This window comes from Peromyscus eremicus, chromosome 10 (genome assembly GCF_949786415.1).
Source record: "Peromyscus eremicus chromosome 10, PerEre_H2_v1, whole genome shotgun sequence".
In the NCBI taxonomy this organism is placed as follows: domain Eukaryota; kingdom Metazoa; phylum Chordata; class Mammalia; order Rodentia; family Cricetidae; genus Peromyscus; species Peromyscus eremicus.
The window spans coordinates 57,820,612-57,841,888 of NC_081426.1; the positions used below are offsets into that span (position 1 = coordinate 57,820,612).

The following is a 21,277-nucleotide window of genomic DNA, read 5'->3' on the forward strand; positions in this document are numbered from 1 at the left end:
TAGTATGCATGTTTATGTACATGGGTGTTGGAGTGTGTGGACATATGCGAGTGTGTAGGTGCACATACACATGTGCTCTGGATGCAGGCCTGAGACTGACATCAGGAGTCTCCAGGGACTGCTCAGTTGAACCCAGAGCTCGGTGATATTGGGCACAAATGTGGGCTTTGGGTATCTGAACTCTGGTCAGATTATACGACAAGCCCTTTACCTGCTGAGCCATCCTCCCAGCCTGCTAGGGCCCTTAAGTATCTGAAATTCTGTTGAGTATGATGGCAAACACCTATGGTCCCAATAGCCAGAGGCTGAGATGGGAGGATCCCTGGAGTCCTAGAGTTCAAGGGATTGCTAACATAACAATAACAAAATATAAAACAATTCTTCATTTCCAAAAGATAGAGAGGAAGCAGGAAGAGAAGGAAGAGAAGGGTGGGACGATCAGAAATTCTTTGATAAGGCAAGCTCAGAATCCTCAGGCATCATTCAAACCTTCTCTTCTTTTTCTTTTCCTTTTTTTTTTATGTACATTGGTGTTTTGCCTGCAGGTCAGATCTTTGAGTTACAGACAGTGGTTAGCTGCCGTGTGGGTGCTGGGATTTGAACCCAGGTCCTTTGGGAGAGCAGTCAGTGCCCTTAACCACTGAGTCATCAAAAACTTCAATAAAAAGAATTTTGATTCCGCCGGGCAGTAGTGGCACAAGCCTTTAATCCCAGCACTTGGGAGGCAGAACCAGGCGGATCTCTGTGAGTTTGAGGCCAGCCTGGTCTACAGAGCGAGATCCAGGACAGGCACCAAAACTACACAGAGAAACCCTGTCTCGAAAAACCAGAAAAATTCCATAGACATCTTTCCATTCATCTTTCTTGACATGCAGTTGAAATAAAATTGAATATATTACCACCTCTAGTTATACAGAGCAGTACTCTGTATACTTTTTTTTTTTAAGTAAAAAGGTCTTTCAGGGTCTGTCATGATGATATATCAGGCATGGTGATGTATATATATCAGGTGTGATGATGTGTGTGTATCAGGCATGATGATGTGTATCTATCATCTCAGCCCTTGGTAGGCTTGAGAGTTTGAGACCAGCCTAGGATACGTAGCAAGAGCCTGTTTCAAAAAGAAAATGTTACAGAAGAGCATCAGTGTGAATTACTTAACTGATTAGTCAACTGGACTGGATCTCACTGTGTAGCTCTGGTTGCCCTGGAGCTCACAGAGACTGAACTCTTGCCTCAGAAACTCTGCCTCCAGGGTTCTGGAGTCAAAGGTGTGTACCACCATGCCCAGCCCTACAGGTCTGAATCAAAGAGTCCTAACAAAAGGAAGTCTAACAAGGTCTTCCACAAAATATACATTAAAAACCTTGCTAGACATGGAGGCAGAGGCAGGTGGATCTTAGTCAGTGGGAGGCCAGTCTGGTCTACATAGCAAGACCCTGCCTCAAAAGAAAATGTTGCAAATGAACCCAGACCAGATCTGCATTAATTAATATAATATTTCTTTATATTTAAGTATGTATTTATTTAGCAAGTTCCAGGACAGCCATGGCAGGGACCAGAAAGATGGCTCAGCAGGTAAAGGTACTTGCTACTAAGCCTGACAACTTCAGTTGAGTTCAATCCCCAGGATCCACGTGGTGAAAGGAGAGGACCAACTCCAAGCTGTCCGTCACTGCACATACACACTCACACAGAGACAAAGACTCAGAGAGATGCATACAGATAAATGTAAATAAAATAAAATAACCTCAATCATATGAAGTCTGGTTCACTAACATAGAAAAGAAATAATATATCCATTTGAACGGCCAGTTGTTCAATTTTGTCTTAGGACAAATGAGGTAAAATGCCACCCAGTGGTGGCACGCCTTTAATCCCAGCACTTGGGAGGCAGAGGTAGGTGGATTTCTGTGAGTTTGAGGCCAGCCTGGTCTACAGAGTGAGTTCCAGGACAGTCATGGGTACATAGAGCGAGCCTGTCTCTAAATAAATAAATCTTTTTTTTTAATGCTCTGCCCTCTAGATTGTAAAATATTCCTCCTGATTTAATGCTTTCATATAAATATCTTCCTTAAATTGCCCTTGGACCTCCACAGGCATATACCCACAAACAAAAGGTTCACTGTTTTATGGATATAAAGAGCTCCTAATTTAGGTCTAGAGAGATGGTCCAATGGTTAAGAGAGCTTGCTGCTCTTCCAGAAACCTCAGTTCAGTTTCCAGTACCTATGTCAAAAAGTCCACACCACCTTTACTCCGGCTCCAAAGGATCTGGTGCCCTCTTCTGGTCTCCAGAGTGACCTACACACACTTGTCATATACACAGACAGACATACACATATATAGATAAAAATAAAAAATAAATCTTTTTTAAAAAAGAGCTCATAATTCACTAGAAAAAGATCCCAAGGAAATCAGAAAGGGCTAGTGAATTGGCTGATCTGGTAAAGATGCTTGTTGCCAACTGTGATGACCTGCATTTGATCCCTGAGACCCACTGGTAGGAGAGAACTGATTCCCCCAAGTTGTCTGACCTCCACATGTGTACATGGTACATTAAAATTAGACAACAGACATTGAAAGACTACTCACAACAGAAGAAATTTAAGATCAACAAAAATATGAAAAGATGTCCACACTTTTCACTATAATCAGATAAATGCACAAAAATTCAAAGATGAGAAGCTATTTCTCAGCATACCAACGAAATAATGAGATGTGCTATAATAATTTCCATGGTTGAGAAGGGGAGGGGCTGCCTTCTTAAGCTGATAATGCCTTTTTGCTGGGCAGTCAAAAACATCCGTGGACAGATGGGTTACTGCCTTTAATCCCAGCACTCAAGAGGCCTGTGAGTCTCTGTGAGTTCAAGGTCAGCCTGGTCTATGTAGTGAATTCCTGGCCAACCAGGACCACAGAGAGAGTGTGACTTTACCAAACAAAAAGAAGGAAGAGCAGGGAGAAAGGAAGAACAAAGTCTGCCATAGTGGTATACCCCTGTAATCTCAGCACTTCAGAGGATGGAGGAAGGAAAGTCAGGAGTTCAAGGTCATCCTCAGCTACACCGTAAGTTCAAGGCCAGCCTGGGCTACATGAAACCCTGTCCTCTTTACCCCAAAAGAAACATCAAGTGACCAGGCAGTGGTGGTGCACGCCTTTAATCCCAGCACTCTGCAGGCAGAGGCAGGTGGATCTCTGTGAGTTCGAGGCCAGCCTGGGCTATGGAGTGAGTTCCAGGAAAGGCTCCAAAGTTACCCAGAGAAACCCTGTCACAAAAAAATAAAAACAAAAACAAAAACAAAACAAAACAAGTGTCTATTTAGATTTGTTAGGTCAGTCTCCAAGGTCAGAAATTAAATATAGTTAAAATAAATAAATAAATAAAAATAATTTTAAAAATTAAACTTCCAGGCAATGGAAAGGAGGCTCAGTGGGTTCAAAGCATTTGCTGCCAAGCCTGACGACAGGAATTCGATCTCTGGGAACCACGTGATGGAAGGAAAGAACCAATCCCCTCAAGATGTCTTCTGACCGCGTGTGCTGTGGTACACATGCGCGCCCCCTCCACACTAAATAAGTAAATAAATAAATATGCACTGGGGGGTGGTTCATGACAGGGTTTCTCTGTGTAACAGCCCTGGCCCTCCAGGAACTTGCTTTGTAGACCAGGCTGGCCTCAAACTCACAAAGATCCACCTGCCTCTGCCTCCTGAGTGCTGGGATCAAAGGTGTGCACCACCACTGCACAGCATAAATGCAATTTTAAAAAATTAATAAGACAAGAGGAGTGTATAATTAGCAATGTCCTACTAACTACAATTCTAGGTATATGGCCCTTAAAGAAAGCAGATTCAAATAGGCATGTGCGTATGCATATTGATAGCAATGCTGTTCGTAATGACCAATAGGTAAAACAGCCGAAATGATTTTTTTTCTGAAGACTTTTAAATTTTTTTAATCTGTGTGTGTGTGTGTGTGTGTGTGTGTGTGTGTGTGTGTGTGCCACATGTTTGCTGATGCCCTGGGATGCCAGAAGAAGGCATTAGATTCCCCGGAGCTAGAATTACAGACAGTTGTGAGCTGCCTGACATGAGCGCTGGGAACTGAACTTGCAGCTTCTGGAAAAGCAGCAAGCGCTCTTAGCTGCTGAGCCATCTCGCCAGCCCCAAACAGTCCTAACGTTCACGAGTGGATAAGCAGATAAGTAAAATGTGCTGTCCACCCACAATGCAATATTTAGCCCTAGACAGGACAGAGAAATCAAGTACAGTTGTGCTCATCTGTAACCCCAGCCTTCGGGAGATGGAGGCAAGCTAATAAGAAACTAGAGGCCAGCTTGGACTGCATAGTGAGTTTGAAGCCAGCCTGGGCTAGTGTCATGACCTCATCTCAAAAACAAACTTACAAATGAGCACGAAGCACCGCTTCCTGCCTCAAGAGCTCCAGCTTCCCAGATACTCTGGGGGGTGCTGAGGCAGGAGGATTGCCTGAGTCTAGGAATTTGAAGCTAGTCTGGGCCCCAAAACCAGCAGCAGCAGGAGCAACAGCAACAACAACCGTGCATCGACCCCGGCCGGGATCATGCTAAATTAAACAAACTAGACACGGAGTAGAAGGGCCCCGTTATCCTGCTAACGGAAGGTTCATGGAGTGGTCAGCTTTACAGACATAAAGTAGAGGGATGGTGCCAGGGGCTGGAAGGAGGCGGGCAGAGATGGATTACTCACTGGGTACAGCGAAACTGGGGATGATAAAAAGGTTTTGGGGTAGGCCAGGCGGTGGTGTCACACGTCTTTAATCCCAACACTCGGGAGGCAGAGCCAGGCGGAATCTCTGTGAGTTCGAGGCCAGCCTGGTCTACAGCATGAGTTCCAGGACAGGCTCCAAAACTACACAGAGAAACCCTGTCTCAAAAAACAAAAACAAACAAAAAGTTTTGGGGGTAGATGTTGGTGTTCACTGGCTGGGTCTTTACTGAGATTTTATTGGGTCTGTGGAGCAAATCTCATAGAAAACTGGATATTTGGTTTTGTTGTTGTTTGGGTGGGTTTTTTGTTTTTGCTTTTGTTTTTGAGATGGAGCCTCCTGTATCCCAGGCTGGCCTCAAATTCACAATTTAACACCATCCTCAGCGTGCAGTGTGCAGGGGATCAAACCCAGGACCTAGAGAGGCAAGGCACACACTTGACCAACAAACCCACATCCCTAATGCCTGGAGCTGCAGGAAATAAAAATCATGTTTTTTTTTTAATCCATGTAACTGGACTAGCTCTCCACTTATATAGATCTCGTTGCTGTTGTTTTTGAAACAGTGTCTCAGGTAGCTCAGGCTGGCCATGTGTCTGAGGATGACCTTGAACTCCTGATTCTCCTGCCTTCACCCACGAAGCCCTGGGATTACAGGAATGTACCACCACATCTAGCTTGTAGCATCTTTGAAGACTTTTCATTACAGTTTTGTGGTTTCCCTCGTAGAGAAAGTACTTAAGTACTTCTCAGTCTGTTTTTATTTTAGATCATCTATAAGGGAGTGTAATGACAGGGAAATTATAATAGGCTATGAAAACAACATTTTTCTTTCCTTTCAACACTTGCGTGTGTATGGTGTGTGAGCATGCCTGTGAGCATGTATTTCTTTTCCTTTCCACACTTGCATGTGTATGGTGTGTGAGCATGCCTGTGAGCATGTATTTCTTTTCCTTTCCACACTTGCGTGTGTATGGTGTGTGAGCATGCCTATGAATATATATTTCTTTTCCTTTTCACACTTGCATGTGTATGGTGTGTGAGCACACCTGTGATCATATATTTCTTTACCTTTCCACATTTGCACGTGTATGGCGGGTGAGCATGCCTGTGAGCATATGTGTGTGCACAGGTCTGAGACTGACGGGGGGAGTCTTCCTCTATCTTTCTCCACCTCATAAATTGAGGAAGAGTCTCTTGATTGATCTCAAGCTCACCAGTAGGGTTCCCCCCGGTCCCCACCTCCCGTGCACTGGAATTCCAGGGGGGCTGCCATGGAATTTATGTGAGTTCTGGGGATCCAAACTCCAGTCCTCGCTCTTGCCGCCTACAGCAAGCTCTTAGCTACTGAGCCACCTCCCCAGATCGATTTTTTTTAAGATTATTTTATTTTAAGACAGAGCCTCATGTAACAAAAGTCGACCTCAAATACACTAGTTACAGAGAATGGCCTTGAACTTATTATTATTATTCTAAGATTTTTTTATGATTTTATTTATGAGTCTTCTATCTGCATATACGCCTCCGTGCCAGAAGAGGGCATCAGATTCCATTACAGATGGTTGTAAGCCACCATGTGGTTGTTGGGAACTGAACTCAGAACCTCTGGAAGAGAGGCCAGTGATCTTAACCACTGAGCCATCTCTCCAGCCCCAGGCCTTGAACTTCTGATCTTCCCCTTCCACTATACAAGTGCTGAGATGACAGGAATGCACCACTGTTCAGTTTATACAGTGTCGAGAATTGAACCCAGGGCTTCAAGTATGCTAAGCTAGAACTCTACCAACTAAGCTACATCCCTAACCCTGGTGCTGTCTTTTTTTAAATGTAAGCTAATTAGTTTACTTTGTGTACACAGTATGGCTGCGTCCATGCTCACATATAGGAGTGCACGCACTCATGCCTCCTCGTGCAGAGAACACAGGAAGGTGGGTGTCCTTGATCTGCCACTCCACCTTATTCCCTTGCGACAGGGCCTCTCACTAAGCCTGAAGCCATCTGGGCTAGGCAGGCTAGCTGGTCAACAGAAATTCTGTCCCTGCCTACGATGACATCTGTGTAGAAGTAGAAATGCTCTTTCCTTTCAACTTTCAGATTTTGAGAGTTTCCAGTGCCTAAAGAGCACCAGATTGCACATTTTCTTGAACGGAGTGCTTCTTCAAGTCAGATACACAACAGGCCTGACCTAAAGCTCACAGAGATCTATCTGCCTCTGCCTCCGGCATTGGGATTATGTTGTTTTCTTTCTTTTTGTATATATGCTAGGGATTCAAACTCAGGTCCTCAGGCATGCACAGGAAATGTTCATACCCACTAAGTCATCTCTCCAACCCCAGTATAGCCTTTTCCATATCAACTTTTTAAGTTTTTTTTGTTTGTTTGTTTTTTTTTTTTTTTTGCTGGAGTACAAAAAAGCAATTCATTGGCTTTTCTATATTAACTTTCATTTTGTAACCTTACTATAGTTGTCCATTTGTGCTAGGATTTTCAGCTGATTCTTTGGGATTTTCTGCATAAACAATCATGTGTGGTGCTATTTTGTTTGTACTCTTAGCAAATAAAGTTCACCCGAAGGACAGAGCCAGTCACATATCAGCCATAGAGGTCAAGCAGTGGTGGCACACCCCTTTAATTCTAGCACGCGGGAGGCAGAGGCAGAGATCTGTCTGGATTTCTGTGATCTCAAGGCCACCCTGAACTACATGAGATTAATCCAGTCTAAAAGAGAAACAGAGCCAGGCAGTGATGGCTCACACCTTTAATTCTAGCACTCAGGATCACACACCTTTAATCCCAGCACTAGGAAGGTTGAGACAGGAAGTGATATGGGTGGGTGGAGAAAGGAGTATAAGGCGGGAGGAGACAGGAACTCGGTCTCTCTTTCAGGCTGAGGAGCTGGTGAGGTAAGAGGTAGTAGCTGTGGCTTGCTCTACTTCTCTGATCTTTCAGCTTTCACCCTGACCTCTGGCTCCAGGTTTTTATTGTAAGATCATTTAGGATTCGTGCCACAATCCTGATCACCTACGAACTTACAGTTTTCTTTGTTGCTTCCCAGTGTGTGTGTTTTCTTTGTCTTGTGCAATCAGAGACTCTAGTGCTGAAATGAGTGCAGAGAATAGAGGCTTGGTGTGTGTGTGTGTGTCAGTGACGGAGCATTAGGGGAGTTCGCTCACCAGGACCAACGGTCACACACACAACAGTCACACATGCCAACAGTCACACACACAACAGTCACACACACCAACAGTCGCACACATCAACAGTCACACACACCAACGGTCACACACACCAACAGTCACACACACCAACAGTCGCACACACCAACAGTCACGCACACCAACAGTCACACACACCAACAGTGGCACACACCAACGGTCACACACAACAGTGGCACACACCACAGTCGCACACACCAACAGTCACATACACAATGGTCACACACATCAACAGTCACACACACCAACGGTCACACACACCAACAGTCACACACACCAACAGTCGCACACACCAACAGTCACGCACACCAACAGTCACACACACCAACAGTGGCACACACCAACGGTCACACACAACAGTGGCACACACCACAGTCGCACACACCAACAGTCACATACACAATGGTCACACACATCAACAGTCACACACACAACAGTCACACACACCAACAGTCACACACACAACAGTCACACACACAAACAGTCACACACACCAACAGTCACACACACCAACAGTCGCACACACAACAGTCACACACACCAACAGTTGCACACATCAACAGTCACACACACCAACAGTCACACACATCAACAGTCACACACACCAACAGTCACACACACCAACAGTCACACACACCAACAGTCACACACACCAACAGTCGCACACACAACACTCACACACACAACAGTCGCACACCAACAGTCACACACATCAACAGTCGCACACACCAACAGTCACACACACCAACGATCACACACACCAACAGTCACACACACCAACAGTCACACACAACAGTGGCACACACCACAGTCGCACACACCAACAGTCACACACACCAACGGTCACACACACAACAGTCACACACACCAACAGTCACACACCAACAGCCATGAGAACAGACACGTGCTTCTTCTACCTTCCTTAGTGGGAAGGCATCTGTTCCTCACCAAGAAACTTTAACCTCACTAAGTCACACACATACACGTTTTGTTTAATCTTACAATTGTTTTTTTAGCTGGGCGGTGCTTTTAGTTCCAGCACTCAAGAGGCAGAGGAAGGCAGATCTCTGTGAGTTCAAGGCTAGCCTGGTCTACAGATTAGGTTCCAGGACAGCCAGGGATACACAGAGAAACCCTGCCTCAAAAAAATAAAAAAAATAAAAAATAAAATAAAAAACTCCAAAATTTAAAAATTTATTCATCCTTAGTTTATGTGAGTGTATCTGTTTGCCTGTATGTATATACATATACCACATGTGTGTCTGGTGCCTTTGGAGGTCAGAAAGGGCATCAGATTCTCTGGAACTAGAATGGTTGTAAGCCGTCATGTGAGTCCTGGGAATCAAACTCAAATCCTCCTCAAGAGCAACAAGTGCTATTAACTGCTAAGCCATCTTTCCAGCCTCAGTAAATACATCTTTAAAAAACAAATAAATAAAATTAAATATATAAAAGAAGGGAAATTAAACCAGCGCTCACTATCCAAACACGGTTGGTAGAAACTGTGAGTATTTTCCTATGATTTTGTGTTGGTTGCTGTCTGGTTCACTCCAGAAATCACACTGTTTTTAACTCAGCTATTCAATTCCTCTCCAACACACAGTCTGTGCCCCTAAGCTGCATCTGTGGTTTTACCTTAAGTATTTAAATGTCTCTGTATAGTCTTCAAAAATATTAACGATCCCTCTGGAGCACACTGGTCATGGTGGCACATGGGCTACTTAGCAAAATCCTGTGTCAGAAAAAGAGAGAAACTGCTCTGTTCATTAACTCACAGCGGCTGTGGTTGCCTACACAAGACCAGAACCAAGCCAAGCATGGTGGTGCGCGTCATAGCCCACTCAAGATGCAGGCAGATCTCTGGGAGTTCCTGGCAGGCTTGGTCTGTGTAGTGAGTTCCAGGACATCTGGAGCTACGTAGTGAGACCCTGTCTCAAAAAAAAAAAAAAAACAAAAAAACAAAAAACCAAGCAAAACCGACCTACACAACATCAAGCTGTCAATATTCCAGCAGGACAGGGGAGTGATTGACAGTTGATGACTTCTGGGGTTGGGTCGGGTTTCTTTAAGGGTGTGGCCCTTCTGAGGTTGACCACACTCGGGTGGATGGCCCAACACCCATGAGTATATAGGCATCACAAATTGGACTTAGTGGATATCTGGGAATTCAAAGTCAGCATGATCTATATAGTAAGTCCTGTGGCAGCCTGTCTCAAAAACAAAAACAAAACACACACAAAAAAAACCACACACACAAAGTTGGGAAGGGGTGGGAAGTGCGGGTGGATCTGGGAGGCGTTAGTTAGAGGGAGGGACGGTGGGTGACTGTATCAAAATACCTTTTATGCATCTATGAAATTCTCAGAAAGTAATAAAAACATTTTAAAAGAGAAAAATAATTGAGTCATGATTAACTTCAAGACTTATGGCACCGAGGGGCGGTGGCTCACATCTTTAATCCCAGCACTCAGGAGGCAGATCTCTCTTCAAGTCTAGCCTGGTCTACAGAGCGAGTTCCAGGACAGCCAAGGCTACGCAGAGAAACCCTGTCTCCAAAAACCCAAAACCAAACCAAACCAAACAAACCACAGACGTGAGCTAGATAAAGGGAGAGTCACGGCCAATGGCGAGAGTGTACCTAGGAAGCTGGGTGTGGACAGCTTAGTACACGTCAAGCTAAAGAGAAGTGTGCTGCACGCAGTCTCGAATGACGATAAAGAAAGGGGAATCAAGGGGTTGGGGATTTAGCTCAGTGGTGGAGCGCTTGCCTGGCAAGCGCAAGGCCCTGGGTTCGGTCCTCAGCTCCAAAAAAAAGGGGGTGGGGGACAGAGTCAGAGCAGTGCTTTCCATATTGCCTCTGAGCACCACTTACTACACTCTTTCCCTTCCACGTAAAAATAATGCTTACTCACTGGGGAGACTGAGGCAGCACAAATGGATGACAAATGCTAGGTCAACCCGGGCTACACAGCAAAATCCTGTCTGTAATCCCAGAACCCAGAGGCTGAGGCAAGAGGAGCTCCAGAAGTCCCGGATCAGCCTGGACTACAGAATGAGAACCTGTCTCGGGGTAGTTTTTAATTTAAGTTTATTGAGCATTTACTATGTGTCAGTCTCTGGTCTAAGTGCCTTAGATGTGGTAACTCTACCCTCATAATAGTCCATAAAATAGCATTCTTATGCTTCTTGGGGTTTTTTTGTTTGTTTTTGTTTTTCTTGTTTTTGAGACAGGGTCTCACTATGTAGCTCTGGCTGGCCTGGAACCACCTGCTTCTGCCTCTCAAGGGCTGAGATTAAGGATGTGCACCACCACAGCCAACTTATGCTACTTCTTATGTAATAGGAAACTGTAGTGCAGAATTGAGTTCCAGGTCAGCCAGAGCTATGTAGTAAGACCCTGTCTTTAAAAAAAAAAATAAATAAAAAAAATTTTTTTTTAATTAGGTAACTTGCTGGGCCTGGTGATGGAGGCCTGAGGCAGGGTAATTGCCACAAGTTCAAGGCCGGCTTGCACTACATATCAACTTTGTAGGCAACATAATGAGCCCCTGCTTTATAATAAAAGTAAAGAGAGGACTAGCGATATAGCCCAGTAGTGGAGCATTTCCTTAGCATGCACATGTCCTGGGTTTGATCTCTGATATTGCCAGAAGGAATTAAATTCATGTCCTTAAACTCAAATTGTCTCCCTCATTCAGTGTCATGTAGCCCCAGGTAACTTCAAATTCCATTTGTAGCCAAAAATGACCTTGAACATCTGATCCTCCTGCCACCACCTCTTAAGGGCTCCAATCATAATGCACCTGGCTACTTGGTTTGGTTTTCCGTTCTTTGAGATGGAGTCTTGCTCTGCAGTCAAAATGGCAATTATGTAGCTTAGGCCGTCCTTAAACTCACAGCAATCCTCCTGCTCTGGCTTTCCAACTTCAGGAGTTACAGGCTGAGCCACCATGTTCAACTAAGTTTTCTTTGTTGTTTGTTTTCGAGACAGGGTTTCTCTGTGTAGTCCTGACTGTCCTGGATCATGCTGGCCTTGAACTCACAGAGATTCACCTGGCTCTGCCTCTCAAGTGCTGAGATGAAAGGCATGCACCACCTCTGCTCTGCTCAACTAAGTTTTTTTAAAATAGATGACATCTACCAAGATTATTCTTAGGTGTGTATGTTTTTGGTTGAAGTGTAATATCCTGCTTTTAATTGTTTATTTCTGGCTATCGATTTCTATGTAAAATTGCTTTTCCTAAAATGGGAGATGATAAAATCACCACACTAAGACTCTAAATAGAAAAGTAGATCCCTTATTCAATAAAGTTCGAAACATTCAGAAAAGATCTATGGCCACGTGAAAGGCTACACAGGAAATGCCACGCTTGTGCGTTGTTTCCATATGCTTATTTAACACATTCAAATTAGTGTCAGAGATACATCCCCATCTATCTCGTTTTCCTCATCCCAAGAAGACTCCACGTGTTGTTGACTGCAACGAGGCCACCTCCCTCAAACTGCGTGGCTCTCATGACCCATCCTAAGTCTCCCGGTCCAGGCTAATTATTGACAGGGCTTTACAATCACAGGCTTTTACTGGCGCGCTGATAAAGACAGTCCAGCGGTTAGTTCGTGGCAAATGACGGCAGGCTGTGCAGCAGGGTCCCCGGGGAATGAATGGATTTTCTTCAGCTCTGATGAAAGAAGCACACGCTCTAGGAAAACAATGTCCAACCGGGCACTGCAAAGATCCGTCCTGCTGTCAGCGTTTGTCTTACTGCGAGTCGTTACCGGATTCTCCGGAGACGAGAGAGCGATATGGACTAAAAAACAGTATGTGAGTCCGGTGAATGCAAGTCAGCTGTTTCTCTATGACACTTTCCCGAAAAACTTTCTCTGGGGCGTTGGGACCGGAGCGTTTCAAGTGGAAGGGAGTTGGCAGACAGACGGAAGAGGACCCTCGGTCTGGGATCGGTTCATCTTCACCCACCTGAGAGATGTCAACATCACGGACAAGTCCGCCGACAGTTACATTTTTCTGGAAAAGGACTTGCTGGCTCTGGATTTTTTGGGAGTTTCTTTTTATCACTTCTCAATCTCCTGGCCACGGTTGTTCCCCAACGGAACAGTAGCAGCCGTGAATGCAAAAGGTCTCCAGTACTACAATGCACTTCTGGACTCGCTGATACTTAGGAATATTGAGCCTGTCGTTACCTTATACTATTGGGATTTGCCTTTGACGCTGCAGGAAGAATATGGGGGCTGGAAAAATGCGACTATGATAGATCTCTTCAACGACTATGCCACATACTGCTTCCAGACCTTTGGAGACCGCGTCAAATATTGGATTACAATTCACAATCCTTACCTTGTTGCTTGGCATGGGTTTGGCACGGGTGTGCACGCGCCGGGAGAGAAGGGAAATTTAACAGCTGTCTACACTGTGGGACACAACCTGATCAAGGTACTGTACAGCTGGCTTCTCGCAAGAGCTTCAGAGCATAGGATTGGGGGTTGAAAGAAACACTCTGTTTAAGGGGCAGTTTAGTAAAAATCAACACCAGTAATTTTATGCTAACTCACAAATTCTGTCCTCTAATTTTATGTTTAAAGTAGGATACCTTTCATCTTCCAAAGCTGGCGTTAATATGTTTGTTCAGCTAGTTTCCTTCACAGTTGCGACTTAAGGCCATTTTTAAAGTCTGTGAGGTTATGGTTATAGTATATAGTGTAGTTACAGTAATGTAAGGAAGGGAGTATAACTTTATTCTGTGGGAAAGAAGCACTTTATACGTTTGGAGGTTGGGTTTCTTTTCTGACAACACATCCTGATTCCAGAATAATGTTAATGCACAATTATTCTCGATACGGATTTGTTCCTCCTGTTCTTAGGGGTACTTAGCACCAGGAAGGGGAGTTGACGGTAGCACACCTGCGCATGTTAAATACAGAAAATGAAATGATTTGCAGCATCACACGAGTCCCATAGCAAAACAGGTGGGCTGGCATGTGTTGGGAGCTAAATGAAAACCAATAGTATAAAAACTGGGAGTGTTAGGCCCTGCTGTGGTATTTAAAACAATGTGCTTTGGAAGTCAGAATTGATGCTGGGAAATGGTCTGTGTGTTAAAACAATAATAAAAGTGCAGGAAAAATAACAGCTCCCACTGGGCACCACAGGTTACAGGAAGCACTTTTGTGTAACGTGTTTGACCCCCAGAAAACCATGAAATAGGCCTTCATTTTTACCATCCCCACCTTAGGGAGGAGAACTGAATCTCAGTGAGAGTAACTATCTTAGCCATGGTTCAGAATAAAATTCAGCAGCTAGGAACCTGAGATGTATGATTGGCAACATAATTCAATGCTCTTTATTTTACACCTTTTTTATTAAGAGTAACCTAGGGACTTCGGGAGAGGCACAGCCTGGTGGGAAGCTAACATCTGAAATCCAATGTAACTTCTTCGCTAAACAGTTCACTTGAGAAAAATAAGTTACTCTAAATACTTGTTACATTTTTAAGATGAAAAAAGGAATCAGTAACACTTTATAGTGTGCTAGGGGAAATAATTTAATGTCTAAAGAATCAAAATTTCAAATATGTAGAAACAGGAAAAAGTGTCCAGGAACATAAAACTTCCCCCATCTAACCTTCTTTGCTTTGGATTTTTTGAGTTCAAGTAAACAGATATCTTATATGTTTAGTCCAATGGTTGCAGTCACATCTTCCCTTGGCAAGAAACAGATTGCAAAAGCTTTCAAGGTTTATTTGTTTCATCCAAATAGCTTTTAAAAAGCTACGTTTGTGTGTTTTTCCCTTTCCCTCTATTTCATCAGCTCGACCTTCTTTTTTTAAAGTTTCTATTACATTTATGCACGACTGTGTGAGTGTGTGTGTGCACGTGTGTGAGTGTGTGCTCACACCGATCCTCGTGCACGTGCCATGGTACACTTGTGGAGGTCAGAGGACAACTTGCAGGAGGCGGTTCTCTCCTCCACCGTGTGGGTCCTGGGGAACAGACTCTGGTCATCGGGCTTGACTATGATGAGGGTCTTGATGCACTGAGCCTCCTCAGAAGGCTTCCTTTTTAAACAATCATGTTTTCCCAAGTCACTTCTCTGATGTCCTTGCGATTTCTAAACCACTAGCCTAAATAAATGGCCTAAGGGGTCCCTTGAAATCAGCCAGACAGTGAAATTCGCTGCATAACCCAGTGACCTATTACACCAGAGAGAAGTCCCGTAAGGCTTTGGTAGCCCGAAGTGAACTTGGTACCACGTCTCCTCTCAGCCTGTTTTTCAACATAAAAGAGATTTTTTTGGGTATTTCATGCTACGACAGAGTATTCTCCCTTCTTGTTTCTCCTTGTGACCCAGGAGAAGTATTCTTTAGAGTTAGTTTTCAGTCCAAGAACATTCATTAAAGGAAAGCTAACTTCAAACTCAAGCGTTATGCCATCATAGGGTGCTCTATTCTCTACTTCTCAGAGGTTTTGAAAAACTGTAATACTACTAGAGTCATTTTAGTTCTAGAACGATCTTGAAAAGTTCATCTCAGTTGGAAAGGTCCTGGTTTAGAGGCAACCTGAACGGTCCAGCTCACTACAGACTATCCTGGAATTCGGGCTTTTGTTGGCTTGTTTGTTTGTAAGATGAAGCCTCACACAGCCCAGACTGGCCTTAAATTTGTTACATTTATTATAGAGCTGGGGATGGCCTTGAGATTCTTACCTTCTGCCCCACCTCCGGCATTCCTGGTTTGTGTGGTTCTGGAGATCAAACCTAGCGCTTTATGCATGCTAGGCAAACTGCAATTGAGCCACATCCCCAGCCATGACCTGGCTTAGACTCTATGTTGTTGAAAATACTTTATTATTCCTTAAAGTAAGTCTATACCTCTGGCATGAATTTCCCATAACCCCACCTACAAATGAATGTTGTGTTCGAAGGTTTGTTTGTTTGTTTGTTTGTTTGTTTTTGGTTTTTCGAGACAGGGTTTCTCAATGTAGTTCTGGAGCCTGTCCTGGATCTCACTCTTTAGCTCAGGCTGGCCTCGAACTCACAGAGATCTGCCTGCCTCTGCCTCCCGAGTGCTGGGATTAAAGGTGTGTGCCACCACCGCTGCCTGGCCCTGTTCAGAGTTTTTAATAGTGTTTGGAACAGAATAAGGGTGAGTTTTTGGCTTATCCATTTTTAAGCATCTAATTAACTCTTGTGTGTAATTTTTTACAACAGCCTTACGGCGTAGCTATGATCATGTCCATTTGACAGAATAATATTTGAAATATGCATCATGCTTCCCTGCATAAAATACTTCGGTGGCTTCCTAAAGCTTTGGGCTAAGGTCTTAATTTGTCACCCAGCCCTTCAAAACATACCCCTTGCCTTGAACATCAGCATACTTCCTGGCCACTCTCTCACCCTGCTATCATAGTGCTTTCTGGAAGCACACACAGCTCGTCATAATGCATTGTTGGCCCAGGTTTACCTTGCTAGTCCTCTGTATCCAGCCCCTCTAGCCTGTTCTATCCAGACAAAATGCCTTTCAAAGCCCTGCTTTTCCCGTCTAATATTGTGAAATTTTTGCTTTAGACAGTTAACCCCGTCAGAGGTAACTGTCCCTTCTATGGGCTCACAGCGTCATATCATCTGATTCCCCACCCCCTTTTTTTTTTTTTAGTGAACATTGGTGTTTTGCCTGCATGTGTGTCTGTGTGAGGGTGCTGGAGTTACAGACAGTTGTGAGCTGCCCTGGGGCGGGGAGAAGGCAGAATTGAACCCCGGTCCTTTGGAAGAGCAGCCAGTGCTCTTAACCCCTGAACCATCTCTCCAGTCCCTGGTCCTCCTTTTCCTCTGCAGTTAGACTAAGAATTCCTACAGGGACTTTCTTTGCTGCTGCTGCCGCTGCTGCTGCTGCTATTTTTGTTAGCTTGATTCTTCCGTTTTGTGTTTTTAAATCGTATTTATTTAGTTTGAGAAGGAGCGCGGGCATGCTGAGGCACAGGTGTGGCGGTTAGAGGATGACTTTTGGGAGTCATTCTCTCTCTCCATCATGGGGGTCTTAGGGATGGAACTTGGGGCCTCGGGCTTGGTGGGGAGTACTTTTCCCTACTGAGCCACTTTACCTGCACTGTCCGCTTGCTTTTTGGTTTGATGCTTCCAGCATCTAACACAGAACGTTTGGCACGCGTTAGAGTACAGATGTCCATTGAGTGAACTCTTCCTGGTTCTATCTGAAATCAAAGAGTCAGGGTCAAGTTCTTGCTTCCTGCTCCGCTGTGTTGTCAATTATTCTTGAGATATTGCCAATATTAGTCTGGGGGTGTCTTAGTCAGGATGTGTTGGTTGCAAGTGACAAATCGAATTCAAGTTGGCTTTAAGCAAAAAGGAGCCATTTCCTGGCTGACTAAGCAGGGATAATGGACTCAGCTACTAGGACCCCCTCAGAGGACCCTTTCCTGCCTGCCTCAGGTCCCTTCCTTCTTAGAGGTGGATGTTTTCTCCTTTCTAGAAGAAAGATGTTAGCTGGGCTTGATGGCGTATGCCTGTAATCCTAACACTTGGGAAGTCTTTGTGAATTTGAGGTCAGCCTGCTCTACAGAGAGTTCCAGGCCAGTCAGGGCAACAGCAAAACCCTGTGGCAAAATTAAATAAATACATTTTTAAAAAGAGAAAGAAAGAGATCTTTAAAAACATCCAGTTTTTAAAGTGCAACAGTCTGGTGGGCGTGGCAATACATGCCCAATGCACCAATCCCAGCACTCGGGAAGTGGAGGCATGAGGAATTCGAGTTCTAGGCTAGCCTGGGTTACATAGTAAGACCCTGTCTCTAACCGGGCGGTAGTGAGAGTTCTAGGCCAGCCTGGTCTACAGAGTGAGTTCCAGGACAGCCAGGACTGTTTCACAGAGCAATCCTGTCTTGGAAAACAAAGGAACAAAAGAAAAAAGAACCTGTCTCTAAATAAATAAATAGATAGATAGATAGATAGATAGATAGATAGATAGATAGATAGATGCATGGATGGATGGATGAACGAATAAATAAATAAATAAATAAATAAATAAATAAATAAATAAATAAATAAATAAATAAGTAGGGCTAGGAAGATGGCCTATCAGGTCTATGGCATGCACTCACCCCTTTCCCCCTCCACACACACATATACACACATGCTTACAAAATACATAAGACGCAATTTTCAAAATAAATAAGTGAAGTTTCAGAGATAGTTGACCTACTTAGGTGGTGCTCCTCTTTCTCTGATCATCAAAGCTGAAGAGTTCGTATTAATGAGTCAAGGCGATAATGACATTCATTTTTCATTCTATTTTTAAATCACAAATACAAATAGTAATCTAAGTTTGTAAATTTTCCCCCAAAAGTGGAGCCTCTGAGAGCCCCTGGGTAGACAGTCTCGAGGGTTGGGGGTGTGAGTTTGCTGAGGGAGCCAGTCATTCACTCGGTTTATTACTCCACAAAGCCCTGCTGGCGTCCATGTTGGCTGTGAGCATGTTGAGGCTTTGAAATGTTATCTTTCATAGACATACGCTGTTGACACAGTGTGAGGCTTGCTCAACCCCAGACCTATTGACATTTGGGGCTGGACAACTTTCTGTTACGATGGACTAGCGTGGGCATTCTACAATGCTCATCGACAGCCCTGGATCTTCCCACCCCATCTAATTCCTCAGCCTGAGCCCAGCCCTGCTTCAGGCTTGGGACAACCCAGGTGTCTCTAGACATGGCCCAGTGTCCCACACCAGTCAAGAGTCCTTCCCTTTTCTCCACTTCTTGAAAAACCAGTGACTTCCATCTATACTGGACAGGTGGTCAGATGAAACACGGCTAGGTTGATGGGCATAAAGATGGCTGGGATCTTACAACATGGCCTTCAGAAGATTTTCACTGGACCTCTAGGGTGCATGCGCATCGAACTTCAAAGTTAACTTGTATGCTAGGAAGACACAATACTTTAAGAAATGTTATTAAGAGGGGCCTGGAGAGGTGGGTCTGGGTGGTTGACAGCACATATTACTCTGGCAAAGGACCTGAGTTCTGTGCCTAGCACCCATTTCGGGTAATTCACAATTGCCTCTAACTCCAGCTCTAGGAGATCCGATGCCCTCTTCTGGACTATGAGGGTACCTGCACTCATGTGCACAGACACATAGACACACATAACCACAGAATTTAAAAACTAAATCTTAAAAAATATTTTTAAAAGCTGGTATACCCTGGATGATGGTGGTACACACCTTTAATCCTAGCACTCAGCAGGCAGAGGCAAGAGGATCTCTATGAGTTCGAGGCCAGCCTGAGCTACAGAGTGAGTCCCAGGAGAGCCAGAGCTATGTAGTGAGACCCTGTCTCCAAAAGCCTCCACCTCCACAAAAAATCAGAGTATGGTGTTGCATGCTTGCAGTTTCAGCACATAGAGGGCTAAGCCAGGAAAATTATGAGTTTGAAGCCAGTCTGAGCTATATGGCAAGACTATCTCAAAAAAAAAAAAAAAAAAAAAAAAAAAAAAAAAAAAAAAAAAAAAAGCAAGGGACGACAACAGTGGGATGACTCTGCAGGTAAGGAGCTGGCTACCAAGCCTGGTGACCTAAACTCAATCCCCGAAAACCTGGATGGTGGAAAGAGAGAATCTACTCCTACAAGTTGTCCAATGACCTCCACATTCACACCATAGCATTTGAGGCCCATCCATACACACACATACATTCCATAAACACAGACACACAGACACAGACACAGACACACACACACACACACACACACACACACACACACACATAAATAAGTGTAACTAAAACAAAAAATAGTAGGTATGCCTGGCTTAGAAAACACCACTGAAAAGTGGGGGGGGGGGGTGCGAGGGCAGGGGGGGAGTGGCTTATAAGGGTTTCACTTACACTTTAAGCAATTAAATCTCCTAGCAATACAAATTATTTATATGGATTCTCATTACTTTTTAAACATTACATTTCTGTTTATTTAGTAGCTAACATCTTCACATCGTTCAAAATTAAAGAGAATAAAAATGACAAGCCCAGTATGGTGGTACACACCTGAATCCCAGCACTGGAGAGGCAGAGGCAGGTGGATCTTTGTGAGTTCGAGGCTAGCATGGTCTACATAGTGATTTCCAGGACAGGCTCCAAAGCTACACAGAAAAATGCTGTCGGGGGGGGGGGGGAGAAACTATAAATTTTACACAGCATTTTAGTGTACATTTGCTTCTATTTTTATTTGTTTGTTTGCTTTTTGTTTTTCGAGACAGGGTTTACTTGTAAAACAGTTCTGGCTGTCCTGGAACTCACTCTGTAGACCAGGCTGGCCTCGAACTCACAGAGACCCGCCTGGCTCTGCCTCCCAAGTGCTGGGATCAAAGGTGTGTGCCACCACTGCTTGGCTTACATTATTTTTAATTTTTAAAATTTATTGTGTATGTATGCCGGACATGGTAGCACGTGCCCTTAATTTCAGCACTTGAGAGACAGAGTCAGATGGTTCTTTGTGAGTTTGAAACCAGTCAAATCTACTTAGCAAGACCCAGGACAGCTAGGGCTACATAGAGAGACCTTGTCTCAAAAAAAAAAAACAAAAAAAAAACCCGTAGTGTGTGTGTTGGGGATGGGGCTGCTCACGTGTGGTGACTCAAGTGTAAAGGTCAGAAGACTACCAGGGGAATCGGTTTTCTCCTTCTACTCTGTGGGTCTCTGAGGTCAAACTCACACCGTCGTGATTCACAACAAGCCCCTTTACCCGCTGAGCCGTCTCACCGACCCTAAATTTGTCCGAAATGAACTTTACACCACAGTCTCCAACAACGTGGTTTTCTATGAAATGTAACCTATGTCGACACTTTTTTTGTGTGCCACACACAAACGCTGACATGCTTTCCGACATTCCTTAGGGAGACAAGCGATTGCTTCACACTGTGAAAGACGCGCTTAGGACATGATGTTGGGAAACTCTACTCTAGGTCAAGCCCTTACTGGCTGGTTCCTGAGCTTGGGATCAGTCTGTTTTTCCTGCTTGTTTGTCCAGCTCTTGGAGGACTTGGTTGAACTATTTCTCTGCATCGTTAGTTGGAGAAGCTCACATGGAGAAGCTGACAAAGAAATAAATAGATTATTTTTAATGACTTTCCTTTTTAAATTTTTAAAATTTTTATTATCTTTGCCTGTTTATTTTTATTTTATTTTAGGGAGGGAGAGGTTGAGACAGGGTTTTAGTATGTAGCTCTGGCTATCCTGGAACTCGCTACATAGAGCAGGGTGGCCTTGAATCACGAAGACCGCTCACCTCTGCCTCCCCAGT

At 44.2% G+C, this 21,277-nt stretch overlaps 1 protein-coding gene across 1 annotated transcript in view; it reads left to right on the forward strand.

Annotated features, from left to right (window-relative positions):
- Positions 1-12,587: 12,587 nt before the first annotated feature.
- Positions 12,588-21,277, forward strand: part of Klb (klotho beta) — a 31,028-nt gene continuing 22,338 nt past the window's right edge. The window contains exon 1 of the mRNA XM_059275071.1: positions 12,588-13,413. Coding sequence (XP_059131054.1) covers positions 12,589-13,413 — 825 coding nt within the window. The 5' untranslated portion in view covers position 12,588. The remainder of the gene's footprint in view (positions 13,414-21,277) is intronic.